This window comes from Oncorhynchus kisutch, linkage group LG21, assembly GCF_002021735.2.
Source record: "Oncorhynchus kisutch isolate 150728-3 linkage group LG21, Okis_V2, whole genome shotgun sequence".
Classification (NCBI taxonomy): Eukaryota; Metazoa; Chordata; class Actinopteri; order Salmoniformes; family Salmonidae; genus Oncorhynchus; species Oncorhynchus kisutch.
The window spans coordinates 10,958,234-10,985,803 of NC_034194.2; the positions used below are offsets into that span (position 1 = coordinate 10,958,234).

At 42.4% G+C, this 27,570-nt stretch overlaps 1 protein-coding gene and 1 long non-coding RNA gene across 7 annotated transcripts in view; one reads left to right on the forward strand and one right to left on the reverse strand.

Moving 5' to 3' along the window:
- Nucleotides 1-8,855: 8,855 nt before the first annotated feature.
- LOC109866567 (uncharacterized) lies at nt 8,856-11,011 on the forward strand. Its single transcript, XR_002251703.2, has 3 exons — nt 8,856-9,304; nt 9,794-9,849; nt 10,548-11,011. It is a non-coding gene; the product is annotated as an uncharacterized LOC109866567 (long non-coding RNA).
- A 562-nt stretch (nt 11,012-11,573) lies between these two features.
- Nucleotides 11,574-27,570, reverse strand: part of kidins220b (kinase D-interacting substrate 220b) — a 42,744-nt gene continuing 26,747 nt past the window's right edge. For 2 of the 6 annotated variants that reach the window (XM_020455292.2, XM_020455291.2), the window contains exons 24-31: nt 26,764-26,942; nt 26,169-26,386; nt 22,409-22,534; nt 21,580-21,612; nt 19,824-19,961; nt 19,648-19,746; nt 15,978-16,208; nt 11,574-14,165 (exon numbers count right to left, since the gene is read on the reverse strand). In XM_020455292.2, coding sequence (XP_020310881.1) covers nt 12,972-14,165; nt 15,978-16,208; nt 19,648-19,746; nt 19,824-19,961; nt 21,580-21,612; nt 22,409-22,534; nt 26,169-26,386; nt 26,764-26,942 — 2,218 coding nt within the window. In that variant the 3' untranslated portion in view covers nt 11,574-12,971. The remainder of the gene's footprint in view (nt 14,166-15,977; nt 16,209-19,647; nt 19,747-19,823; nt 19,962-21,579; nt 21,613-22,408; nt 22,535-26,168; nt 26,387-26,763; nt 26,943-27,570) is intronic. The other 4 variants (XM_031800072.1, XM_020455294.2, XM_020455296.2 and 1 more) reach the window with 4 other exon arrangements.

Genomic DNA, 27,570 nt, shown 5'->3' on the forward strand with positions numbered 1-27,570 from the left:
AACACAATACTAAGTTTGGGCGATAATACCTAACTACCATGTAAACAACTATTGATAGCTGTTGTCGATGGTTGTGAAATGTAAGTATGCTCAAGTTTTAGCATATTTGAACATCCCTGGTGTATGGCAGCACACAACACTGCAGTGCCCTTAGTGATATGTCAAATTCCTTATTGTTAGACAATTAACAGAGTTAAAGTGTCACTGTGAGGAATTCCAAATTCTATACAAAAGCTGTAAAAACAATATTTATTGTTATTTAAAAAGTATAAAAAGCGATTTTGATAGTCATGGTCATTTAAAAAGAAAGTAGTAGTGACGGAATTCTACACAGTGCACAGTGAATGTTGTAGAAAGAACTGATTACCAAAATAGCACTGAATGATAGATGAGACTTTATGGTTTTCCCCCCTCATTTTCAGTGTTGGATGACCATGGGCCTTTGCGGCTCTATAGCGAACAATCAATTGTTTTTTGCAAATAGGAAAAGAACAGACATGTTTTACCTCAGCTAAGAACGCATTCTATCTTGACCTGGAAGCAATCATGGTTGACTGACGTGCTTAAGGACCATGCTTGTTTACTGGCGCAACGCTCTTGACCACTAGGCTACCTGCCACCCCACTTGCCTGCATCAATATTTTTTTAGGACAATCAAAATGCATTCTAGAGATCAATACATTGTTGCAAGTATATTTGTTTGTTGTTATCAATGTTCTAAAATACACAAAAGGCTATGATAACTCAACATTTATTGTTGACGTAATAAATGTTTAAGTTGATTCAAATGAGAATAGTAAGTTACACTGAAATGAAGCAGTGGACTTAACTGTCTTTAATTTGTCAACATTAATGTAGCGTAAGTTATTAGAACTCCACATTTATTATAACATAACAAGGTTTAAGTTGATTCAAATAATAATATTAAATAAACAATTAACAAACATAAAATTAACCGTCTATTGTTAGTCAAAATAAATGTAATAAAAGCTAGGATAACATGAAATGTGAAGTACTATTGAGTTTGAAAGAGGCCACGCAACTAGGTCACTGGAAATATTAACTTGAAACAACAAATACTTTTTTACAGTGTATAGAGGAGACAGACCCACTGCTTGCCCTCTACGTTACACAGAGCTGGTAGTCCCATCCACCAAACTACCAGGTGTGAAACAGGGAAGGGACTCAGGGGGTTGCCAATTTGGTATAGAGCAGACCTAACTCACTCTAATAATCAAAACAGGAACATTTTACATGTGGCTAGAAATTCAAAAGGAAATGATCTTAACAGAGACAAATGTCCTCCTGTGTGCTACCTATATCCCCCCACTAGAATCCCCATACTTTAATAAAGACAGCTTCTCCATCCTGGAGGGGGAAATCAATCATTTCCAGGCCCAGGGACATGTACTAGTCTGTGGCGACCTAAATGCCAGAACCGGACAAGAACTTGACATCCTCAGCACACGGGGACAAACACCAGCCTGGAGGTGACAGCATTCCTTCCTCCATATGCCCCCCTAGACAAAAATACGACAAAATAACCAACAAAAACAGGTCACCACTCCTGCAGCTCTGTCGCATGCTGGGTATGTACATACTGTAGTCAATGGTAGGCTTCGAGGGGACTCCTATGGTAGCTACACCTATAGCTCATCTTTTGGCAGTAGTACTATAGACTACTTTATCACTGACCTCAACCCAGAGTCTCTGTGTCCACAGTCAGCCCACTGAAACCCCTATCAGATCACAGCAAAATCAGTCTACTTGAACAGAGCAATACTCAATCATGAAGCATCAAAGCCAAAGGAACTGTATAATATTAAGAAATGCTATAGATGGAAGGAATGTAGTGTGAAACCTACCAAAAAACAATTAGGCAACAACAAATTCAATGCCTTTTAGACAACTTCCTGGACAAAATGTCCCACTGTAATAGTGAAGGTGTAAACATGGCAGTAGAAAACCTAAACCGTATATTTGACCCCTCAGCTTTCCTATCAAATCTAAAAATGTCAAACACAAAACCGATGAAAAATGTATAACAATGACAAATGGTTTGATGAAGAATGCAAAAACCTAAGAACGAAATTGAGAAACCTATCCAATCAAAAACATAGAGACCCAGAAAACCTGAGTCTACGCCTTCAGTATGGTGAATCACTAAAACAATACAGAAATACACTATGGAAAAAGGAGGAACAGCACAATGTAATTGAAGATTCCATAGACTAACCACTTCTGGGAAAATTGGTAAACACTAAACAAACAACACAAAGAGGTATCTATCCAAAATGGGGATATATGGGTAAACCACTTATCCAATCTTTTTGGCCCTATAACAAACAAACATATACATGTCAAATACAAAACTTAGAATCAACTATTAAAGAACCCACTGAATGAACTACAGGACAAAATACAAACCCTCCAACCCAAAAAGGCCTGTGGTGTTGATGGTATCCTCAATGAAATGATAAAAAACTCTTTAACATCATCCTTAACTCTGGCATCTTCCCCAATATTTGGAACCAAGACCTGATCGCCCAAACCCACAAAAGTGGAGACAAATTTGACCCCAATAACTACCCCCACGGTAGTTATTGGTCAAATTTGTCTCCATATGCGTCAACAGCAACCATGGGAAAATCCTCTGCATAATCATTAACAGCAGACTTGTTCGTACATTTCCTCGGTGAAAACAATGTACTTAGCAAATGTCAAATTGACTTTTTACCAAATTACCATATGACAGATCACGTGTTCACCTTGCACACCCTAATTGACAAAAAAACAAAAAACAAAACAAAGGCAAAGTCTTCTCATGCTTTGTTGACTTCAAAAAAGCCTTTGACTCAATTTGGCATGAGGGTCTGCTATATAAATTGATGGAAAGGGGTGTTGAAGGAAAAACATACGACATGATAAAATCCATGTACACAAACAAGTGTGAGGTTAAAATGGGAAAAAAACACACATTTATTTCCAGAGGGTCATGGGGTGATGCAGTTTAAGCCCCACCCTCTTCCACATATATATCAACAAATTGGCGAGGGCACTAGAACAGTCTGCAGCTCCCGGCCTCACCCTACTAGAATCTGAAGTCAAATGTCTACTGTTTGCTGATGATCTGGTGCTTCTGTCACCAACCAAGGAGGGCCTACAGCAGCACCTAGATCTTCTGCACAGATTCTGTCAGACCTGGGCCTTGACACTAAATCTCAGTAAGACAAAAATAATGGTGTTCTGAAAAAGGTCCCGTCGCCAGGACCACAAATACAAATTCCATCTAAACACTTACCCTAGAGCACACAAACTATACATACTTTGGCCTAAACATCAGTGCCACAGGTAACTTCCACAAAGCTGTGAACGAGCTGAGAGACAAGGCAAGAAGGGCCTTCTATGCCATCAAAAGGAACATAGAATTCGACATACCAATTAGGATCTGGCAAAAAAATACTTGAATCAGTTATAGAACCCATTGCCCTTTATGGTTGTGAGGTATGGGGTCTGCTCACCAACCAAGAATTCACAAAATGGGACAAACACCAAAAATCCTTCATGTACAACGTAAAACACCAAATAATGCATGCAGAGCAGAATTAGGCCAATACCTGCTAATTATCAAAATCCAGAAAAGAGCTTGTCACGCCCTGACCTTAGAAATCCTTCTTATGTCTCTATTTTGGTTTGGTCAGGGCGTGAGTTGGGGTGGGCATTCTATGTTTTGTGTTCTATTTTGTGTTTTCTGTTTTTGCGTCTGCACCAGACAGAACTGTTTCAGTTTTGTTCGTTCTCCTTGTTATTTTTGTTATTTCAGTGTTCAGTTAATAAAAATAATGAACACGTACCACGCTGCACCTTGGTCCATACCTTCTTCAAACAGCCGTTACCGAGCCATAAATTCTACAGCCATCTAAAAGTAAGCGATTCACAAACCATCCATAACAAAGCCATCACCTACAGAGAGATGAATCCGAAGAAGAGTCCCCTAAGCAAGTTGGTCCTGGGGCTCTGTTCACAAACAGACCCCTCCCCCAGGGCAGCAACACAATTAGACCCAACCAAATCATGAGAAAACAAAAAGATAATTACTTGACGCATTGGAAAGAATTAACAAAAAATCTAGAATGCTATTTGGCCCATAACAGAGAGTTATGGCAGAATACCTGACCCAAGCGTAGACAGACCTGGCTCTCAAGAGAAGACAGGCTATGTGCATACTTCCCACAAAATGAGGTGGAAACTGAGCTGCACTTCCTAACCTGCCAAATATATGACCATCTTAGAGACACATATATCCATCAGATTACACAGATCCACAAAGAATTCGAAAACAAACCCAATTTTGATAAACTCCCATATCTACTGGGTGAAATACCACAGTGTGCCATCACAGCAGCAAGATGTGTGACCTGTTGCCACAAAAAAGGGCAACCAGTGAAGAACAAACACCATTGTAAATACAACCCATATTTATGTTTTTGGCCATCAAATAAGAATTTGTTCTTAACTGACTTGCCAAGGTCAAATAAAAATACGAATATTTATTTATTTTCCCTTTTGTACTTTAACTATTTGCACATTGTTACAGCACTGTGTATATACATAATAAGACATTTGAAATGTTTTTATTCTTTTGGAACTTCTGTGAGTGTGATGTTTACTGTAAATTTGTATTGTTTATTTCACTTTTGTTAATTATTTACTTCACTTACTTTGGCAATGTTAACATGTGTCCCATGTCAATAAAGCCCTTCAATTTAATTTAATTGAGAGAGAGACAGAGCGCGAGAGAGAAAGAGAGCGAGAGACACAGAGAAAGAAAGCCGCACTGTGAGCAATAAGAAGACTTAATCGTCATATAAAAGTGGATCCCTTGAAAGTGCAAGTCCTGAAAGTTCTCCCTAGGACAAATCCTGACATGATTGCGTGAACGCATTGAACCAACAGGAGTGAACTGATAGCTGCTGACAAACGGACGACTGTGTGATCACCCTCTCAAGTCACGGTAAGCGGTACAGGAGTGCCAAGTCTAGGTCCACGAGGCTTCTAAACAGCTTCCACCCCCAAGCCATAAGACTCCTGAATATGTAATCAAATGGCTATCCAGACTATTTGCATTGCTCTGTTATGCTGCTGCTACTCTCTGTTATTAACTATGCATAGTCATGTTAATAACCCTACCTACATGTACATAATACCTGAATTACCTCGACTAACCAGTGTGTCAGATTCTGTGCATCCAAAATGGTACCCTATTCCCTACGTAGTGCCCTACATAGGGAATAGGTTGCTATTTGGGATGCCAATACTGTCTACTCTGATCAGATTGTACCCATGAGGAGTACAGACTGTATTGAGTCTGTACTGAGCTGCTCTTGTGAGACCAACTGGGATCGAATTCGGGTCTCCTGGGCCCAGTTTTTCCAGATGTTATCATCCGGATTTCACCTATCGGATACAATTAAATGCATAGAAATAGAATGAATAGAACGAGACTGCTTTAGCTCGCTGAATATATATATATAGCTCAGGGAGCTTATATATATAAACTCAGGGAGCTAACGCAAATCTTCAAGTCTCAGGAAAGGGTACCCATCACCTGGCCTCTCATCAGGAACGTCTACCTAAGGGGTATCGGATAATGATTGACTTCCAGGGACAGAGGAACAATGCGAATGTAAAGGGCTCCACCCTGGTCAAGGCTGTGTGTAAGAAGAGAGATGCAGACAGCCAGTGGCATTGTGAGGAATAGCTCACCAAATTATATGGATATCCAATGACGGAAAATTAAAAAACTTTTCTAAACATCCAAATTTCACTTTGGCCACTTAACCCCCTCCTTATAAAACATGTCCTCAAAAGAACTGCTACATTCTCGGTAAGTTTGAAAAGGGGCCCAGAAAAGGAAGTGCTGAGAATAAGTACTCAAATGGTTGCAGCCAAAAGCCCTTACCATTGTGACAGTGTGCATCCCAAATGGCATCCAATTTCCTATAAGGTGTTATAGGGCGCTGAGTTAATTCTGATGGATGAGTAACAGTTGCTCTGAGATGCGATTTAAATGCTGTCCCAGCTTCAACAAGCATTTTGTCCAAAGAAAATAATCTATGACAAAACATAAACCCTGTAATACTGCCCCTGTTGGATAATGTGCAACATTGACGAGCGGGAGGAAAATACCACAAAGTGAAACTTTCAGTAAATATGACAAAATGAACACATTCACTCTCTTATGAATGCTGGAAAGCCGTAATATTTTCACAACTACTCCAGGTCTTCTTCCTCCCCAGTTGAATATCATGAAAACATCAATGTGCTCTTTTTCCCCTTACCTTATTAAGAGTCTACGGTTTATTTTGTGCAGGTTGTTTGCATCATCAATTTGAAACAGGGAATGTGCGTACATGCTACTGTATCCAGCAACTTGGGAAGAGAAGAGTGACCATGGAAAATGCATAATGAGGGTTCTGTACATCTCAAAAGGCACTCTATTCCTGTATAGTACTCTACTTCTGACCAGAAGTACAGAATGCTTGGAGTCAGTGACCCATTTTCATATTGATCTTAACCGTTGCTGATCAATGACTGTGTTTTACACTGTTTATCTCTATTTTGAATGTCCATTTTCCATTGTCTTAAATACTCCTGAAAAGTACTTAAATTACTTTGACACAGACCTATACAGTATTTTTTATTTTATTTAAACTTTTTTTTAACTAGGCAAGTCAGTTAAGAACAAATTCTTATTTACAATGAGAGCCTACCAAAGGCAAAAGGCCTCCTGCGGGGACGGGGGCTGGGATTAAAAGTCAAAATAAATCAAATAAAATATAGGACAAAACACACAATCATGACAAGAGAGACAACACAACACTACATAAAGAGAGACCTAGACAACAACATAGCATGGCAGCAACACAACATGACAACATGGCAGCAGCACAACATGGTAGCAGCACAACATGGTAGCAGCACAAAACAGGGAACAAACATTATTTGGCACAGACAACAGCACAAAGGGCAAGAAGGTAGAGACAACAATACATTACACAAAGCAGCCACAACTGTCAGTAAGTGTCCATGATTGAGTCTTTGAATTAAGAGATTGAGATAAAACTGACGTTTAACAGAATGTGACTGGCAGAACGGGTGTTGTATGTGGAGGATGAGGGCTGCAGTAGATATCTCAGATAGGGGGAGTGAGGCTTAAGAGGGTTTTATAAATAAGCATCAACCAGTGGGTCTTGCGACGGTTATACAGAGATTACCAGTTTACAGAGGAGTATAGAGTGCAGTGATGTATCCTATAAGGAGCTTTGGTGGCAAATCTGATGGCCGAATGGTAAAGAACATCTAGCCGCTCGAGAGCACCCTTACCTGCGGATCTATAAATTACGTCTCTGTAATCTAGCATGGGTAGGATGGTCATCTGAATCAGGGTTAGTTTGGCAGCTGGGGGTGAAAGAAGAGCTATTACTATAGAGGAAACCAAGTCTAGATTTAACTTTAGCCTGCAGCTTTGATATGTGCTGAGAGAAGGACAGTGTACCATCTAGCCATACTCCCAAGTACTTGTATGAGGTGACTATCTCAAGCGCTAAAGCCTCAGAGGATGTAATCACACCTGTGGGGAGAGGGGCACTCTTCTTCTTAACAAACCACACAACCTTTGTTTTGAGGGTGTTCAGAACAAGGTTAAGGGCACAGAATGCTTGTTGGACACTAAGAAAGCTTTGTTGTAGGGCGTTTAAGTAGCACATAAACCTGTAGCTGAAAACTACTGGACGCATGAGATATCAGCTCTATCCCAAAAGGCAGCCTATTCCCTATAGTGCACCACTTCTGACCAGTGCCATTAGGGATCTGATCAAAAGAAGTGCACTGTGTTGGAAATAGGGTGCCAGTTGGGACGCTGTACTATTTTCTCACAACAAGCCCTTGGCATCTAGTACAGCTAGTGAATTAAGACAGTAAACAGATAGAAAACAGTAGTTCAGTTGTGTTGAGAAACTCAAACCACCAGTGCAGGTGTGTGGCTCCAGGCACTCCAGGCACAGTGAGAGCTCCATCTCAAGTCAGCTGAGAGCCCGCGCGCTGACTGACAGCTCCCGTCGTCATAGCAGCCGCCAGAGCGGCGCCTGCCTGGCTTCAAGTGCTGCTGTGAATGGGATGCCGTCACAGCGCTGGCGCCAGGCAGTCGGTAGAAGTGGGAGCTTGCGGCGAAGCCAGGCAACTCGCTACAGCTACTGCAGTGTGAGTGCGTTGAGCTCTATGGTGCCAAGCAATCATGAGATTGGGTTCAACTTGGTCCAGTGGGTAAGAAATGGGGAAACTGCGCACAGCTTTAACGCATGGTAAAGTTAACTCACTCCAGATGAGCTAGGGTCACGAAACGAAATAATGTGCAATTTCCCTCTATGGAAAAAAGGCCAATATAGGCTATCAATAGCTGGAACGTGGAACTGTAGGCTAATACATGGTTATTGGGGTGAACATCTCTGGCGAGTAACCTAATTGGCTCTGCGTAATTAGGAGGTAATCTACATTTGGCACACTGATGTGCCTTTAGATCACCTATAGGCCCACAGTCAGAAGTAGCCTACAGACTCAGATGACTTCAAAATAGACTTTCACATGAACAGAGAAGAACGTCACTCCAGTGCGCGCCTTCACTTAACTTGCTCAAGAATGCGGAAAATATGGGCGGGGTGGAAATATGTGCTCCATTTGAACCAATTCCATTGCTTTGGACAGTGAGTGACACTTCCAGGAAGCCAATCTACGAGCAGTTCGACCTAAGGCGCGACCAGCCCCGCGCACAAGGCTTATAAAAGGACTTGACAGCGTGCGCACTACACTGATTGTATTTAGCGAAGTCTGGGATAGGATATCTGCTTCTTTCATGCGTAATATCTTATCGCACACAACTGTCATCATGAAAGCAATAAGTCCTGTACGGTCTATGAGAAACAACATCACCAACTCGTCGGAACATGCCCTCGGCATCGCCCGGAGCAAAAGCCCGATGGATGATCCTCTGAGTCTGCTGTACAATATGAACGACTGCTACACCAAGCTGAAAGAACTCGTGCCCAGCCTCCCGCAGAACAAGAACGTTAGTAAAATTGAGATATTGCAGCATGTTATAGACTATATATTAGACCTTCAGATTGCACTGGACTCGAGCTCAATCATCTCAAGCTGCCAACATCAGCAGCAGCGACCGGGACAGCCAGCATCACCCAGGAACCCCTTAGCAACCATCAACTCCGACATCAGCCTCCTCACCTTTCAGGTAAAATTACGAATAATATAGAATAACTTCATTTTTTTGTTCCAATGAGGGAACTTCTGTTTTGGAATGGTTCAGAAAAATAAATAGCCTAACATAAACATAGTAGGCTACACAGAAACTAGCTTGTTCAATTGTAGTTCCTATATTTTGATTTAGCCTAACTCCTTTGACATGTACAGTATTCATATAGTCTATGTAATATGTTATATATGCTTACTTTAGTTAAAGGCTTACAGGCTTATATTCAAATATTTATTAGATTCTTTCCAAAGCAGCCTTATATTCTGCTTTACATAAATGTAAAAATGTACTAAATCTTTTACATTTGATTAAGTGCCACTGTTGGCTATTGTACAAGTTACAGCTTGGTGGTGAATGAATAGAAACCTAATAGAAACTAGACCACAGCCACTGTTCTAACTCAGCAATGCCAGTAGCCTCGCTCTGTAAACAGTGATATTGAACAGTGGTTGTCTTGTGTGTTTTCAGTCAAATGACCAGCTCCCCAAAGAGACTGATGACAGCTAAACTCTCCCTCTGACTGGGTAAGTATTTCCTTTTAATACTGCCATTATTGCATCCATTTCCATATGGAAAAGTAATTTTGCTGAGAGGTAAAAGAAAAGGTGCGCTCAAATGGGTCAACTTTAAGGACATAAAGACTTGGCATCAGTTTCACTTTGAAAAGGGTAGTCCATGGACTGTTATATTGTTGACTTGACTGACATTTGACACCACTGATTAACCTACCTGTATCATGATATCATAGGCTCTGGCTACATAATAGACTGGATGGCTACTCCAGTCTGTGGTTGTGTGTGGGTTCTGAAAACTACTGGTCTGTAGATAATTGTCTGTAAGTAAAAGCAGGCGCCAGCCAGCATCATTATAGCAAGTGTAGATCTATTCCCACGTTGTACTTAGAGGTTGTCAGGATGTTACTTATTCCTCCGACTGTGTCGACGCCTCCATCTGGTGCTCAGGGATTGCCCAGTATTTCAGCCTGTGCGTCCCAAATGGCACCCTATTTCCTTAAGTAGTGCCCTATGGGCCCTGTTTAAAAGTAGTGTGCTACATAGGGAAAAGGGTGCCATTTGGGACAGACTTCCACCAGTATTTCAGTGTTTGGTTAAAGTAGAAAAAGAACTGTGGCTTCCTCTCAGGCGCCAGTCTGACTGTCCAGTTCCCTGTCTGTCCTTTAGCCTGGCTTCTCTCTAAATGTTACCCTCTTTTCTCTCCCCAGTCTATTACAGGTGTGTTTTAAACAGGACCCCATGTTCACCTCCACTGGCTGGCTGGATTTCCTCTTGACTTAAGTTTATATTTTTTCCTAAAAGGAGATACAAGTATGTGTTTTATAGTTTTTATTTATCTACTGGCCTTTTATATTTTTCTTTCAACGGAAGAATGATATCTCACCAACAATGGAAACACAAGGACAGAATAACTGACTGAAAAGATAGTATTGAAACGAGATATCTTTCGACGACAGGATTCTGCCTTTTCCTGAGCAGGTGGCGCATGAAACACAGGAGAACTCTCTAAATGTTTGCTGTTTCTTACAGACGGACTAATGGACACTCACTGTATATAAATGTTAAGACAAAAATCATGCCTGTATAGTATCAGATTGGTTGCAGAGAATATAATGAGGAATGTTGTAAATTGCACTTTTATACAATAATAAATTAGATTCCTTATACTGTACAATTATGTTCATATCCATATTATGTTTTATGAGGGATTATATTGGAACTTTGTAAGTGGTGTAAATATACAGAGTTCCAACAACTGACAATTTTCAACATTGTCACTGGACCTTCTTTTACGTCGAAGGATGGTGGAACTGCATTCCATTAACTTGCTTTTAAATGTATCTGAAAGATTCAGACTATCATTAGGAAGACCACATAACAAGACTCAATGTATTGCAGTTACTAATCATATCCAGGATGGTGGGCTGGTGCCCATCTAGTCACTGGTGGTTCTCTGTAGCTCAGTTGGTAGAGCATGATGCTTTCAATGCCAGGGAAAGCATCATGATTCCCGGGACAACCCATACATAAATAACTTATGCCCCATGACTGTAAGTTACTTTGGATAAAATGGCATATTATTACATATTAAGATGCTTACTACTATTTTTGCATGGGTGGAGCACGCCTCCTGCTGGTGGACGTTAAGAAGAAACTGCTATATGAGAACATACTGGTCCATACATATCATTTCCAACACGCCTACGTGGGAACAAACGAGGTCAGACTCTGTATACGGCCAACATCCAGATTTTATTTTTTACAGTCCAATTAATGTCTGATGGCAAAATTAACTTATTTTCCTTTATAGATCAAATCCCCTATTTTCTTATTTTTTTTCTCCGACACGATTATCATCAGACTGGGTAAAATACACCATAGAACATCACAGTGCATGCTACACATAGGAGGGCACTCTGACACTTGCACAGATGTCAAACTAATTTGCATATGCATGGCACGGGTCATAATCTGTAGCCAGATTTGTGAATCCGATGCCATATGCTTATCAGATGTACATTTCAATGGCATTGGATACATAGTGTTACGGGACGAGACAGACCATGACATTTAATAAACCAAAATGATTTTACAACCACTGTTCATTACAAAGAAGCGTACATACAGTCCCAATTTATCACATGGTGAATGCAACTGAATTTTTCTGGAGAGCAATAACTTTTCTGAACATACTACGTTCTACATTTTTTCTTAGCACTTGTCTATTATTAGTGTCAACGTCCCCTCCCTTTTATCCTCAAATGTTTGTTAGTGTTGTAAGAAGGGCCCCATAGCGCTGGTCAAATGTGGTGGACTTTATAGGGAATAGGGTGCCATTTGGGATGCAAGCATAGTTAAAAGTCCTGTGGCTATAGCAACATTGCAGAACAGTTCAGTTGAGTCTCCTCCACGACATTTGCTGAGACACGGCAAAGACAGATCCTACACACACACACTTCTGTTCAATTGGCTCACACGTTCATTTGCATTTATTCTTCATCGATCTTCTATTGTACAGAACCCACAAGCTCCATACATCACTAGTTGACACACACAGGGAGCAGCAGCTAAGAATAATACTGTTGGCACATGCTCTTAGACTGGTCCCGGATAGATTTGTGCTCTTGCCAACTCCATTGCTCATTGTCAAATCCCTTGGCATGACAATGAGTGACAAGAAGTTGGCCTGATAGCACAAACCGACTGGCACTCAAGCTTAAAATGCTTGCTCTAGTGCAGGAGAATTCACAAATAGTTGTCAATTATACTGTAAGTAACTAACTACCACGATAGTATGGGTCACTTCACTTCAGATGATAAAAATACACAATACAACATCAGTACGCTGCCTCTACAGTACATAGTAGCCTCGTGAAACCAGACAGACCGTTGTGCCTTTTATTTCACTGAAGTAAAACAGAATGTGAGCACGCAAAATCAGGCCGGTTTAACGATGCTATCTACATAGTACACAACTAGGAACATATAGCCCTAAAATCTTCATTTATCTACCCATTTAGCTAGCTACTGTACCTTGCTACTCATGCGTTGTTCAGACTACCACACCAAAGATCTACTGATTGAGTGCTCTCCAGGGGTCTCCCTCCTGGGTACGGTGTTGGCGGGAAGGCTCACAGGATGCTCTCGCGCTCCTCTCCGAAGGTGACGGTGTCGGAGGACACGCTGGTGATCTCAGGGGGATCCCCGGGATTCAGACCCCGCTTCAGGTGCACCACGCGCACGTTCTCGTTCTGCGGCCCGGACTTGGTGGTGCCAGAACCCGGGGAGACGATGATCTCGCTGGTGGAGGAGGAGGTAGGAGTGGAGCAGGTAGTGTCGGTCGACCCTACCGGAGCACACTGCCCTGGGCAACGCTGCTGCTGGGCGTTGGTGTTGTTGTTGAGGGTGGTGTTGCTGGGCGTGCGGTTCAGGTTGTAGCTCTTGGACGAGGGCCAGCTCTCTTCGGGGCTGCTGGCCAGCAGGCTGCACTGGTCCTCGGAGCAGATGGACATGCGGGCCACGGCTGGGTCCTGGAGGCCACTCAGGCTGCTGGGCAGACCCATCTTCCTGGCTGCCAGGCTCTGGCTCTCCTCTTGGTCCAGGTCGATGAGGTTGGCCCTTTCCAGCTGGGAAAGGTCGGCCTCCTCGTCCTGCAGAGAGTGGTTGGGGGAGCTCTCATTGGACCGCATGCCAGAGTCCGACGAATCCTTCTTATCCAGCATGGCATCGGAGAGATATTCTTTCCCCTTGGCCAGGGCCAGGGAGCTGCTGCAGGAGGATGCTTTGGTTTCACCAAGCTTCTTCCCGTCGCCCAGGAGAGGAGTGTCGGAGTTCTCTGAATCCTCGTCATCGCTGGTCAGCTTCTGGTAACGCAGCCCGCCGGTGTTCTTCAACTTGAGATCGGCGGCTCCCAGAAACAGGCCGCTCCCCCTGTCGCTGGGTCCTGAGGCCTTGCGGCCCAGCAAGGCTTTGGAGGAGCCATGGGGGTCCTGCTTCTCATCTTCCTCTGTGATGGGGTCCAGGGGGGCTTCAGCGTTGGTGAAGTCTGGGGCGTCTACAGCGATGGGCTTGGCGGTGCTCCTCTTGGCGGTAGCCTTGTCCTTGGTCTTATCTTCGGAGCTGGAGGAGGTCATGAACTGGTTGGGGTGGGGCTGGACGGGCTTCTCTCCCCCGCCTCCGCCCACCTCCAGCGTGGCCATTTGGGCGATGTACTCCTGATAGGCGTTGCGGTACTCGGATTGCTGCTTTTCCGTCAGCTTGACGATGTCGTTGGATGACTCCGGGGAGTTGAGGCTGGACATGCTGGGGGTGCGGTGGGTAGGGGCCTGGGGAGAGGAGAGGTTATGAAACATTACATTTAATAGAGTAAGACATTGAAAGACTGAGGAGGGCCTAGATCTGTGGTCTAAGTATACACCACTGTTCAAAAGTTTTATAACACCAACTCATTCAAGGGTTTTTCTTTATTTTTACTATTTTCTACATTGTAGAATAATAGTGAAGACATCAAAGCTATGAAATAACATATATGGAATCATGTAGTAACCAAATAAGTGTTAAACAAATTAAAATATATTTGAGATTTGAGATTCTTCAAATAGCCACCCTTTGCCTTGATGACAGCTTTGCACACTCTTGGCATTCTCTCAACCAGCTTAATGAGGTAGTCACCTGGAATGCATTTCAATTAACAGGTGTGCCTTCTTAAAAGTTAGTTTGTGGAATTTCTTTCCTTCTTAATGCATTTGAGCCAATCAGTTGTGTTGTGACAAGGTAGTGCGGGTATACAGAAGATAGCCCTATTTGGTAAAAGACCAAGTCCATATTATGGTAAGAACAGCTCAAATAAGCAAAGAGAAACAACAGTCCATCATTACTTTAAGACATGAAGGTCAGTCAATATGGAAAATTTCAATAACTTTGAAAGTTTCTTCAAGGGCAGTCGCAAAAACCATCAAGCGCTATAATGAAACTGGCTCTCATGATGACCGCCAAAGGAATGGACGACCCAGAGTTACCTCTGCTGCAGAGGATACGTTCATTAGAGTTACCAGCCTCAGAAATTGCAGTCCAAATGCTTTACAAAGTTAAAGCAACAGACATATCTCAACATCAACTGTTCAGAGGAGACTGCGTGAATCAGGCCTTCATGATCGAATTGCTGCAAAGAAACCACTACTAAAGGACACCAATAAGAAGATAAGGCCTTTCTTGGGCCAAGAAACATGAGCAATGGACATTTAGACTGGTGGAAATTTGTCCTTTGGTCCAAATTTAAGATTTTTGGTTCCAAAAAAAAAAAAAAAAAAAAAAAAAAAAGACGCGGTGTGGGTGAACAGATGATCTCCGCATGTGTATTTCCCACCGTAAAGCATGGAGGATGAGGTGTTATGGTGTGACAGTGCTTTGCTGGTGACACTGTCTGTGATTTATTTAGAATTCAAGGCATATTTAACCAGCACGGCTACCACAGCATTCTGCAGCGATACGCCATCCATCCCATCTGGTTTGGGCTTAGTGGGACATTTGTTTTTCAACAGGACAATGACCCAACACACCTCCAGGCTGTGTAAGGGCTATTCGACCAAGAAGGAGAGTGATGGAGTGCTGCACCAGATGACCTGGCCTCCACCGAATTGAGTTGGTTTGGGATGAGTCGGACTGCATAGTGAAGGAAAAGCAGCCAAAATGTGCTCAGCATATGTGAAAACTCCTTCAAGACTGTTGGAAAAGCATTCCAGGTGAAGCTGGTTGAGAGAATGCCAAGAGTGTGCAAAGCTGTAAACAAGGCAAAGGGTGGCTATTTGAAGAATCTCAAATATATTTTGATTTGTTTAACACTTATTTGGTTATTACATGATTCCATATGTGTTATGTCATAGTTTCGATGTCTTCACTATTATTCTACAATGTAGAAAATAGTAAAAATAAAGAAAAACCCACGATGAGTAGGTGTTCTAAAAATTTGACCGGTAGTGTACATGAAGGCAAATTGGCTATCATTTGGTTTTCATACAGGTCAACGACTTAAATTATGGTTCTGTACATATAGTTATTCAATACCAGTCATTCTGTCAATGTAATATAATGATGCAATATAGACCTCTCTACAATGGAAAATACCACCAGTCACTCACCATCCATGTGTTGTTGCTGTTCCTGGGAGGCTCATCCAGTCCCACGTTGCTTAGCTCCTCAAAGCTCAGGTTGAAGCTGTACATTGGTGAGTTGGCGTCGAGGTTGGCGGCGCCAACTTGGGGCGGGGCGACCTGGCGCCTTGGTTCCCCGTGGCCCATCACACTGCTGCCCATCTCGCTGGGAGCCTCCTCATGAAGCACCTGGCTCTCCACGTGACGCATCTCCAACACCTAGAAGAAGAATATGTAGGAGGAGGACTACAGATGACTGGGTTTAGGGTGTCCAATCAAAAACACATATTTTGACCAATGGGTAATATTATAACCCTTTAAGAAATCCAAACCTCATGTGGCTATAGTAATCTGTTAAAAAGTTATTGGAGATTTACCCTTGTAGAATAGGCCAGCATTATGGTGACTAAATCAATGGAGGCCAGAGAATAAGTGTGGTCAAAAATCTGGAAAATTGCATCATGTCAGCTAGGCTGGATTCTGTGCAAGAATTAAGGCTATACAGGCTACCTGACAGGCTCACTTTCCTGTTGAACTTGTTATCTTTTTTAATGAATTTGAAACAATATAGAGGTAAGATGTATATTGATTTTGAAACATGACATGTAATATTTTCATATTTTAGCATATGCTTTTCATTTGTAATTGGAAATTCCTGTTATTTTTCAAATATTTCTCACAAAAACAAACGTATCGCTGTGAAATGTCAATGGAGCACTGAATTTACAGATGTAAGATCTTAATTTGATCTCTCTTTTGTTGCTGACTATTTTCCTGCACAGCCGGAAATGCAATCTTGTAGTGTACTCAAGGTTTAAATAATCAAATCAAATCAAATTTTATTTGTCACATACACATGGTTAGCAGATGTTAATGCGAGTGTAGCGAAATGCTTGTGCTTCTAGTTCCGACAATGCAGTAATAACGAACAAGTAATCTAACTAACAATTCCAAAAAAACTACTGTCTTATACACAGTGTAAGGGGATAAAGAATATGTACATAAGGATATATGAATGAGTGATGGTACAGAGCAGCATAGGCAAGATACAGTAGATGATAGAGTACAGTATATACATATGAGATGAGTATGTAAACCAAGTGGCGTAGTTAAAGTGGCTAGTGATACATGTATTACATAAGGATGCAGTCGATGATATAGAGTACAGTATCTACGTATGCATATGAGATGAATAATGTAGGGTAAGTAACATTATATAAGGTAGCATTGTTTAAAGTGGCTAGTGATATATTTACATCATTTCCCATCAATTCCCATGATTAAAGTGGCTGGAGTAGAGTCAGTGTCATTGACAGTGTGTTGGCAGTAGCCACTCAATGTTAGTGGTGGCTGTTTAACAGTCTGATGGCCTTGAGATAGAAGCTGTTTTTCAGTCTCTCGGTCCCAGCTTTGATGCACCTGTACTGACCTCGCCTTCTGGATGACAGCGGGGTGAACAGGCAGTGGCTCGGGTGGTTGATGTCCTTGATGATCTTTATGGCCTTCCTGTAGCATCGGGTGGTGTAGGTGTCCTGGAGGGCAGGTAGTTTGCCCCCGGTGATGCGTTGTGCAGACCTCACTACCCTCTGGAGAGCCTTACGGTTGAGGGCGGTGCAGTTGCCATACCAGGCGGTGATACAGCCCGCCAGGATGCTCTCGATTGTGCATCTGTAGAAGTTTGTGAGTGCTTTTGGTGACAAGCCAAATTTCTTCAGCCTCCTGAGGTTGAAGAGGCGCTGCTGCGCCTTCCTCACGATGCTGTCTGTGTGAGTGGACCAATTCAGTTTGTCTGTGATGTGTATGCCGAGGAACTTAAAACTTGCTACCCTCTCCACTACTGTTCCATCGATGTGGATGGGGGGGGTGTTCCCTCTGTTGTTTCCTGAAGTCCACAATCATCTCCTTAGTTTTGTTGACGTTGAGTGTGAGGTTATTTTCCTGACACCACACTCCGAGGGCCCTCACCTCCTCCCTGTAGGCCGTCTCGTCGTTATTGGTAATCAAGCCTACCACTGTTGTGTCGTCCGCAAACTTGATGATTGAGTTGGAGGCGTGCATGGCCACGCAGTCGTGGGTGAACAGGGAGTACAGGAGAGGGCTCAGAACGCACCCTTGTGGGGCCCCAGTGTTGAGGATCAGCGGGGAGGAGATGTTGTTGCCTACCCTCACCACCTGGGGGCGGCCCGTCAGGAAGTCCAGTACCCAGTTGCACAGGGCGGGGTCGAGACCCAGGGTCTCGAGCTTGATGACGAGCTTGGAGGGTACTATGGTGTTGAATGCCGAGCTGTAGTCGATGAACAGCATTCTCACATAGGTATTCCTCTTGTCCAGATGGGTTAGGGCAGTGTGCAGTGTGGTTGAGATTGCATCGTCTGTGGACCTATTTGGGCGGTAAGCAAATTGGAGTGGGTCAAGGGTGTCTGGTAGGGTGGAGGTGATATGGTCCTTGACTAGTCTCTCAAAGCACTTCATGATGACGGATGTGAGTGCTACGGGGCGGTAGTCGTTTAGCTCAGTTACCTTAGCTTTCTTGGGAACAGGAACAATGGTGGCCCTCTTGAAGCATGTGGGAACAGCAGACTGGTATAGGGATTGATTGAATATGTCCGTAAACACACCGGCCAGCTGGTCTGCGCATGCTGAGGGCGCGGCTGGGGATGCCGTCTGGGCCTGCAGCCTTGCGAGGGTTAACACGTCTAAATGTCTTACTCACTTCGGCTGCAGTGAAGGAGAGACCGCATGTTTTCGTTGCAGGCCGTGTCGGTGGCACTGTATTGTCCTCAAAGCGGGCAAAAAAGTTATTTAGTCTGCCTGGGAGCAAGACATCCTGGTCCGTGACTGGGCTGGGTTTCTTCCTGTAGTCCGTGATTGACTGTAGACCCTGCCACATGCCTCTTGTGTCTGAGCCGTTGAATTGAGATTCTACTTTGTCTCTGTACTGGCACTTAGCTTGTTTGATAGCCTTGCAGAGGGAATAGCTGCACTGTTTGTATTCAGTCATGTCACCAGACATCTAAAGTTTGTAATTTCCACTTTAAAATGTCAGACTTGATTTGCCCTAACAAAGAATGTATTAACCCCTACAAAAAATGTACATGAACAATGATCCACATAATAATTCACATTTCCTGTTGCTGCAGGATTATGTTCCTTCTGTAGCAAACTGGCTCAAATTAAGATCCTACATCTGTATAAGCTTTTTATTTTCAAAGCCTTTTACATTTAATTCAGCTCGTGTCATGCTAATTTTGCGTTTGTGATCCGCAGAAACAACTTTGAAGACAACGACCACAAAATGTAAAAGTGACAAAAGTTGTTTACGAGAAACATGCACAGCTATGTCAACAGAGCTCGGTGCTTATCATAGGATGTATTAGGTACGAAATCCAACTCTTTGGATATAATGTTAATGATTTGTTAGAGAAAGACCCCACTGAATGATTCAGAACATGAATACTATTTGTCTTAGTAAAAATTTATTTTATAACATAAGGACGTGAAATTTCATCACCAAAGCGCATTTTGGGCAGAGTGGATAGACACCGTACGGAGTTAAGAACCATACTGTAACAGCAGTGTCCACTGTTAAAGCTGATGGTAAATACACTACACAATAAAAAGAAACAGGTAAGAGCAAAGTTAGAGCCAAAGTACTCACCGTTCCTCTGAAGAGCTGCCAGTCTCCAAAGTTCATTTTCATCTCATTCTTCAGTTCATCGATGTTGCACTGGGTCAGAACTCTGCCGTTCACATTAGCCTGAGGGAGAGAAGTAATGGAGAGATGTCAGAAATACCCTCCCTCCCTCTCTCTCTCTCTCTCTCTCTCAAGCTCACCTTCTTGATGGTGGCTGTGTACTGGACCAGCATGCTCTGGTCGATGCCCTCGATCTGTTTGACGCGCTCACACACTGCGTCTGTGTTCATGGAGCTCAGGAGGATGCCCGGGGTGGCCGACACCACAGAGGCAGAACCCTGACACACACACACACAAACAGGTCCAGAACACATTGTCAATGACAGGTACAGCTGAAGGACAAAACCTGGGTGAATAGCTATTTGATGGACGTTAGAATTCCGAATACAATTTCTCCCCTTTCAAGTTATTATGTATCTCACTATTGTAGTATGCTCTGCCAGTCTGGGTAAAAATTGAATAACATAGAATCACATAAAATAAGAGTTCCATGCTGAAACTCCGTTCAAACCTGCAAAGGTATAAAGGCATGGTATAGGGGAGAGCAACATGAAGAGAACGTAGGCCACATAAACCATGAGTAGGTACAGTATGAGAGAAATATAATATCTGATCTATAATGGGTTGTTGATGAGAGTGGCGTTCTCCTAGGGTGAATATAGCATGGTACAGTATGGCAATGGGATGTAGACTATGGGTTATTAGAGGTTGTCACGACATTAGGCCCAGACCAAACATTGTCAGTGAGTGGATGAGAGAATACTGTATGGTAAAACACCTTGGATGTTATCTGTGAGGAGGAAATGACATCACTTCCTGTTATCTGTAAAGTATTTACTACTACTAGGTTACTCACTAACGCAAGAGATATACCATTGAAATAGAATCACAATAACGGATATCCCCTCAGACCATTGAATTGACTTGAATGAGGATGTCCGTTCTAGTGATTCTATTTCTTTGAGTTAGATATGACACCACACACCTCACCAAAGACGAATGGAGAAAATATTACAGGTAAGTGATACACATCTAGTGCTAGATTGCTGTGATGCTAGTATGGATAGAATGCACACAGCAATAAAATGGTGCATGACTATTATTTATTCAAACGGGTTAGTTTCAGGTCTTCATGAAACCACAGGCAATGCCACTGACTGAGTAGAAGGGCTGTCTTCATAGGACATGTCGACTTTGATGAGGTGGGGGAGGTGGGAGTATGTAAGGGTTTGTGGTAAGGAGAGGACTTCAGCTAATGTTTGAAATGCTTATAGAGACTGTACAAGTGACTAAATCAAACATGTATCTTACAAGGTTCCAAAACGTGTCATTGAAAATAGGCCTTAAGCAGTATTGCAATATTAAGGACAGAAGCACTATGAGCAGATCAAATATTTCACTAGTCAGCAGCCTTGTAGTGTTCAGTATCTACATCAGTTAGTATCCTAACAAGAGAGCTAGAGCGTCGCAATAACAGTCCATTTTAGCTGCAACACTGGAAGCGTAGCTTTTGCAGGCATGAGAAGAACGCGAGACACTTTATCAAGTGTTCTTGGGCGTGAGCGGCATGTCAAATTCTTGAAAGTAGAACCAGGGCGTAAATTTACACCGAGCAACACAAGCTTCTCGCGGTGCCGCGCCGCTTACGCCCAGGTTTCATTGACATGAATGGGAGCGTCTCGTGCTCTGAAACAGTTACTCGTCCAGTGTAGCACGCCTGTAACTCCCGGTTCCCATTTGAGAGAGTAGGCTAGAGTTCCAAAGGTGCATGCTAGGACTGTGGTCAGATCACTTCTCAGGAAGGGGTTAGTTTGTCGATCTAGGTAGTAGGAGGGCAGCATTAGCGAAGGGAGTAAAAAGCCAGAGTTAGGGACAAAAATCAGATGATTTCAGTACCTGCTTCTTTTTCAAAGACGGTACATTTAACGGCTTGGAGAGGAGGAGAGAGAATGAGGTGGAAAGAGAGAGGGAAAGGTGAGGAGGGAGTGGCATACAGCAGGTGTTCATCAGGGATGGATGTGGGTAGAGAACATTAGGAAGACATACAGCTGACAAACATCATCGTTGTAGTGGAGAAAAAACATTAAGGAGGCAGACATCTTCAAGACAGGAAATAGAGAAAAAGAGAGTGGATTGAGAGAGAGGGAGAGAGAAATACAAAGAAAGAGCGGAGAGAGAGACAGAAATACAAAGAAAGAGAGTGGAGCGAGAGAATGGGGGCATGTCTTCATCATGAGGATGAGAAAAATGTGTTTGATATCTGCAGGGTTCAGTGGTTTCTAGGACAGTTTGATGCTGAGGTAGCAAGGTCATTGTGTTTCTGTGTTTGTGGGGGGCGGGGGGGTGTATGACGAAGAAAGAGCAGCATGTTTTTGTAACAGAGGGATGTGTTTCTTGTGAAATTAACTTCTCTCTTAGAATCTACGGGCACTGACTTTGCTCATAACTTCTTAATTGAGGACAAATGTACTTCCCACGACAGTGATGTGTTGTCGTCTTTACCTAGCTATCTTAAGATGAATGCACTAACTGTAAGTCGCTATGGATAAGAGCGTATGCTAAATGACAAAAGTGTGAAATGTAGAATCCGATCAGAATGTTCTGATGTTTAAACAATCATGTAGAAGCTAATTAAAATGTACATGTTTATACATCCAGAGATGCCATTCTAGATGCACTACTTCTATCTATGCACTATGACGTACTGGCTAAGTCTAATACTTACGTGTCCACTGCTCGGATCCCGGGGAAAGCCACTTTTAAGTGGGAATGGACGTGGTGGAGGTGCATGAACAGGGAAAGTGCCCATGTACTGACGTGGCAGCTGGTAAACATGATGGGGGAAATATGGCTAGAGGGAGTGGGGGAATACCAGGGAGATAGGAAACACGTTTAACATGGGGTAAAATAAAATGAAAACAACACTTAAAAGGTGTCTGATGATGAGATATGAGAAACAGACTGAGGCAAATAGAATTAAATTAAAACAGGCAAATTAAATACATTCCCAGCCAGTCTAATACACTTCAGAAAGTATTCACACCCCTTGACTTTTTCTAGATTTTGTTGTTTTACAAACTGGATTTTGGGCCGACACAATACAGCACAATGTCAAAGTGGAATGATGTTTTTATTTTTTTCATTTTTTTTTTATTTTTTACAAATGAATAAAAAAATGAAAAAGCTGAAATGTCTTGAGTCAATAAGTATTCAACCACATTATCATGGCAAGCCTAAATTAGTTCAGGAGTAAAAATGCGCTTAAAACAAGGTTATATGGACTCTGTGTGCAATAATAGTGTTCAACATGATTTTTTAATGACTACCAAATTTCTGTACCCCACACATACAAACATTTCAAACACAGGTTCAACCGCAAAGACCAGGGAGATTTTCCAATGCCTCGCAAAGATGGGCACCTATTGGTAGATATTGGTAAATTAAAAAGCAGAAACTGAATATCCCTTTGAGCATGGTGAAATTATTAATTACACTTTGGATGTTGTATCAATACACCCAGCCACTACAAAGATACAGGCGTCCTTCCTAACTTGCCGGAGAAGAAGGAAACCGCTCACGGATTTCACCATGAGGCCAATGGTGACTTTAAAACAGTTACAGAGTTTAATGGCTCTGATTGGAGAAAACTGAGAATGGATCAACAACATTGTAGTTACTCCACAATACTAACCTGACTGACAGAGTGAAAAGGAAGACTGTACAGAATAAAAGTATTCCAAAACATGCATCCTGTTTGCATCAAGGCACTAAAGTAATACTGTAAATTAAAATAAAATAAATAACTTTATGCCCTAAATATAAAGCGTTATGTTTAGGGCAAATTCAACACATCACTTGAGTACCACACTTCATATTTTCAAGCATGGTGGTGGCTGCATGGATGGCTGCATGGGTATGCTTGTCATCAGCAAGGACTAGAGAGTTTTTCTTTAGGATAAAAAGATACCGATCAGAGCTGAGCCCAGGCAAAATCATAGCGGAAAACCTTGTTCAGTGGGAAACAAATTCACCACTCGACAGGACAATAACCTAAAACACAAGACCAAATATAAACTGAAGTTGCTTACAAGGACAACATCGAATGTTCGGCCTAGTTACAGTTTGGACTTAAAATCGTCTCGAAAATCTATGGCAAGACTTGAAAATGCTCAACAACTTGACACAGAGCTTGAATATTTTTTTAAAAAGAATAATGTGCAAATATTGTAAAATCCAGGTGTGAAAAGCCCTTTTGTTACTTTTACTCCCTTTTCTCAAATTTTGTGGTATCCAATTGGTAGTTACACTCGTCTCATCGCTGCGACTCCCGTACAGACTAGGGAGAGGCGAAGGTCGAGAGCCATGCGTCCTGTGAAACACAACTCAACCAAGCAGCACTGCTTCTTGACACAATGCCCACTTAACCCTGGATTAGGACATCCTTGCCGACCCGACCCAACCCTCCCCTAACCTGGAGGACGCTGGGCCAATTGTGCGCCGCCCATGGTTCTCCCGGTCACAGACGGCTGCGACAGAGCCTGTACTCGAACCCAGAATCTCTAGTGGCACAGCTAGGACAGCGATGCAGTGTCTTAGACCACTGCGCCACAAGACTTACCCAAAAAGACGTACAGCTGTTATCGCTGCCAATAGTGATTCTAACATGTATTACTCAGGGATATTTCTGTATTTAATTTTCAATACATTTGCAAAATGTCTAAAAACATGTTTTCACTTTGTCATTAATGGGGGGACTGTGTGTAGATGGGTGAGAGAAAATACATATACTTCATTTATTTTGAATTCGGGCTGTAACACAACAAAATATGGAATAAGTCAAGGGGTATGAATACTTCCTGAAGGCACCGTGTGTATGTTACATTACAGATAACTGAAACATTACAAAACTATAAATAACATGACAGCTCTGTAAATGATATACCAAAAGTGTCCCGCAAAGTGAGAAGGGGGGCGATAACATAAAAATGATTGGAAGGGTGGTGGGAAATGCAGGCAAAGTCATGGGTTGAGGTTCAAAGCACTTTGCTTTGTTGCAGAGGCCATCACGTGTCCTCTTAATTTACAGCATTTCCCCTGACTCAGACAACAAATAAGTTGCCCAATTAGCGAGAGGGATGGGGGCAACTTCTTGTCGTATGCGGTGCTCAAGTTCAGAACGTCTGTCAGTCAAATATCGCATGTTTACTGTGCAGCTGCATTCCAATTAAGGCACTTATCTAAGGCCCTGTAAATTCCGTGATGCGGAAAAGGCGGACAGAATCATGAATCCAGACATTAAAACTGAATTCAACAATATTAAAAATGGTTTTGAACTTAGTAGGATATAAACTAAATGAATTTATAATTAATTAATTTTCCAGAGTTCGTATTTCCTGCAACTTTCTGATAAAGCAACAAGAATTCCCCATCTGTGTTGCGCACATCTACCACTTTGTGTAGCCTATCGCAATGATGCTAATGACAAGTCTTCTGGTAGATGGAAAGGCTTTCCCTAAAACCTTCTCAATTTAAATGTTAACTACAAAGTAGCCTATGCTTACCTGGCAGAATGATATCATGATTATTTGCATCAATCCAGTGGGTATTTGATTTGCAAACGCTACCAAGACATGTGCGCTACAAAAACATAGATAAACAGCCTCTTGCTAGGTGGCATTAGAATTAAAGGGTAGATGCACCCAAAATTCTATAATTTCTCCCAGACCTCAAAAGTGGCCTTCTGATGTGGTTTAAGCATTTTTTGTGGACTTAGAACACCCAATTTTGTTGTTTATCTATAAAAAGAGCGAAAAACGGAATATACATGGGAAAACGGAAACCAGGAAAAACTAAACGGATAAAAAAACTATTTTGGAAAAACTAAACAGCATCAAGCAAATAATACAATTGATTTTATAGGGCCCTACTTATCAGAGCCCAAATCTGGGTATGAGTGTAAAGGGCTACAGGACATTCTACTCCAACATGCATGAACATTTAATTCATTCTTATTCTTTGAAACGCATCTGGAAATCAAGGACAGTTCAATAGTATCTCTTGATGTCAATGACATCACCAGCCAAATCTATATTAACCCCAAAAATGATATAGCTAGCGTAACGTTACTGCATTTTAGCTTACGCATACACGTAACTGCCAAAATAAAGGAAACACCAACATATAGTGTCTTAATAGGGCGTTGGACCCACACGAGCGAGAATAGCTTCAATGCACCTTGGCATAGATTCTACAAGTGTCTGGAACTCTATCGGGGGGATGCGACACCATTCTTCCACAAGTAACTCGGCGACGATTTAGCAGCAGGGGAAACACTGGACACGACACTGGACACGATATAGGCCTTGAGTCAGAGTCTACAACCGAAGCTTTGGTCATTCCGTTTGGAACCAGGCCCTTCTCAGAGTCCTGGAAATGAAAGGACCATGATGTTGACGACATGGTGGTGTTCTTCCATATACACTCACCCTGTTGTAGAAGGGGTGCTGGGGGCCAGCTATGCCACTGTAGTAGCTGCTGTGTGGCGGTGGGGACACCACCCCGGGCGGGTTGAAGGAGGGGGAGTAGGCGGACATGCCTGACTGCTGGCTGTAGACGGAGGTAGGGCGGGGAGCGGCCTCCTGCAAGGGCAGACTGGGATAGGTCACTGCTCCGATGCTCATCTGCTCTCTGGCAGCACGCACATCTGGGGGGGAGAAGAGGGAGAGATACAGGCAAAGAGAAATGTGAAATTCAAAGTTATAAAAAAAAAGTTCAGCTCTTTCAGAAATCATCCAAAAGTCAACTGCTGTATTCAGGTTGCCTACGTCATGTCTACAAACAATTGTGTGGAACTCAAATGATTTGGCACACAGACACAGTTAGCTAGGCTCCCCTTCACCTGCGGCATGCACGTCAGAGAGCGAGAGAGGGAAAGAGGGACGCTAACAGAAAAAGTTTTTACAAAACTCAGATGTTGTAAATCGACTAATAAGTACATTTGATAAGTAGTTTTATTACGTATGAACAGGCTTACATCTAAAATCTGAAACAAACTATAGTACCTCTATGACTCTCACTCACCTGCGATGATCTCTCGTAGTTTGGGGTCGAGGTTGACGGTGCAGGGCAGGAAAGTTTTCATGTCGCGCGAGTTGAGGACCGGGGTACGGGAGGAGAGGAACACCTCGAAGCTACGCACATCCCCGTCAATCTCCAACAGGGGCTCCACATCTTTAGTGGTGGGAATGTTTTTGGAGATCCTAAAAACACCAGAGATAAACATTGAAAAAGCCATTACAGATTAGGAAAGAGCTATAGCTCTTCTAAACTGAAAGGCTGCTTCTTTTGTCTGGCACACTTATGTAGCTTACCCACAAAAGACTTAGATACAACATAAAATATATCTTTATCCAAAACATGTAGGTACGGGAAGGAGGTTACAGGAAATTAAATTGCAATAAGGAAAATAATATCATTTTAAAATAAGAAAAAAAAAGAATTCTGTGAGCTTCATGGATAAGACAGACACAAAATAATATTTCAAGTGACAAAGAAGAAAGTTTGAATCATTCTGGGTAACATTTTTTTAATGGAATATACAGTTGAAGTCGGAAGTTTACATACACTTAGGTTGGAGTCATTAAAACTTGTTTTTCAACCACTCCACAAATTTCTTGTTAACAAACTATAGTTTTGGCAAGTTGGTTAGGACATCTACTTTGTGCATTTTTCAACAATTATTTACAGACAGATTATTTCACTTATAAATCAGTGTATCACAATTCCAGTGGGTCAGAAGTTTACATACACTAAGTTGACTGAGCCTTTAAACAGCTTGGAAAATTCCAGAAAATGATGTCATGGCTTTAGAAGCTTCTGATAGACTGT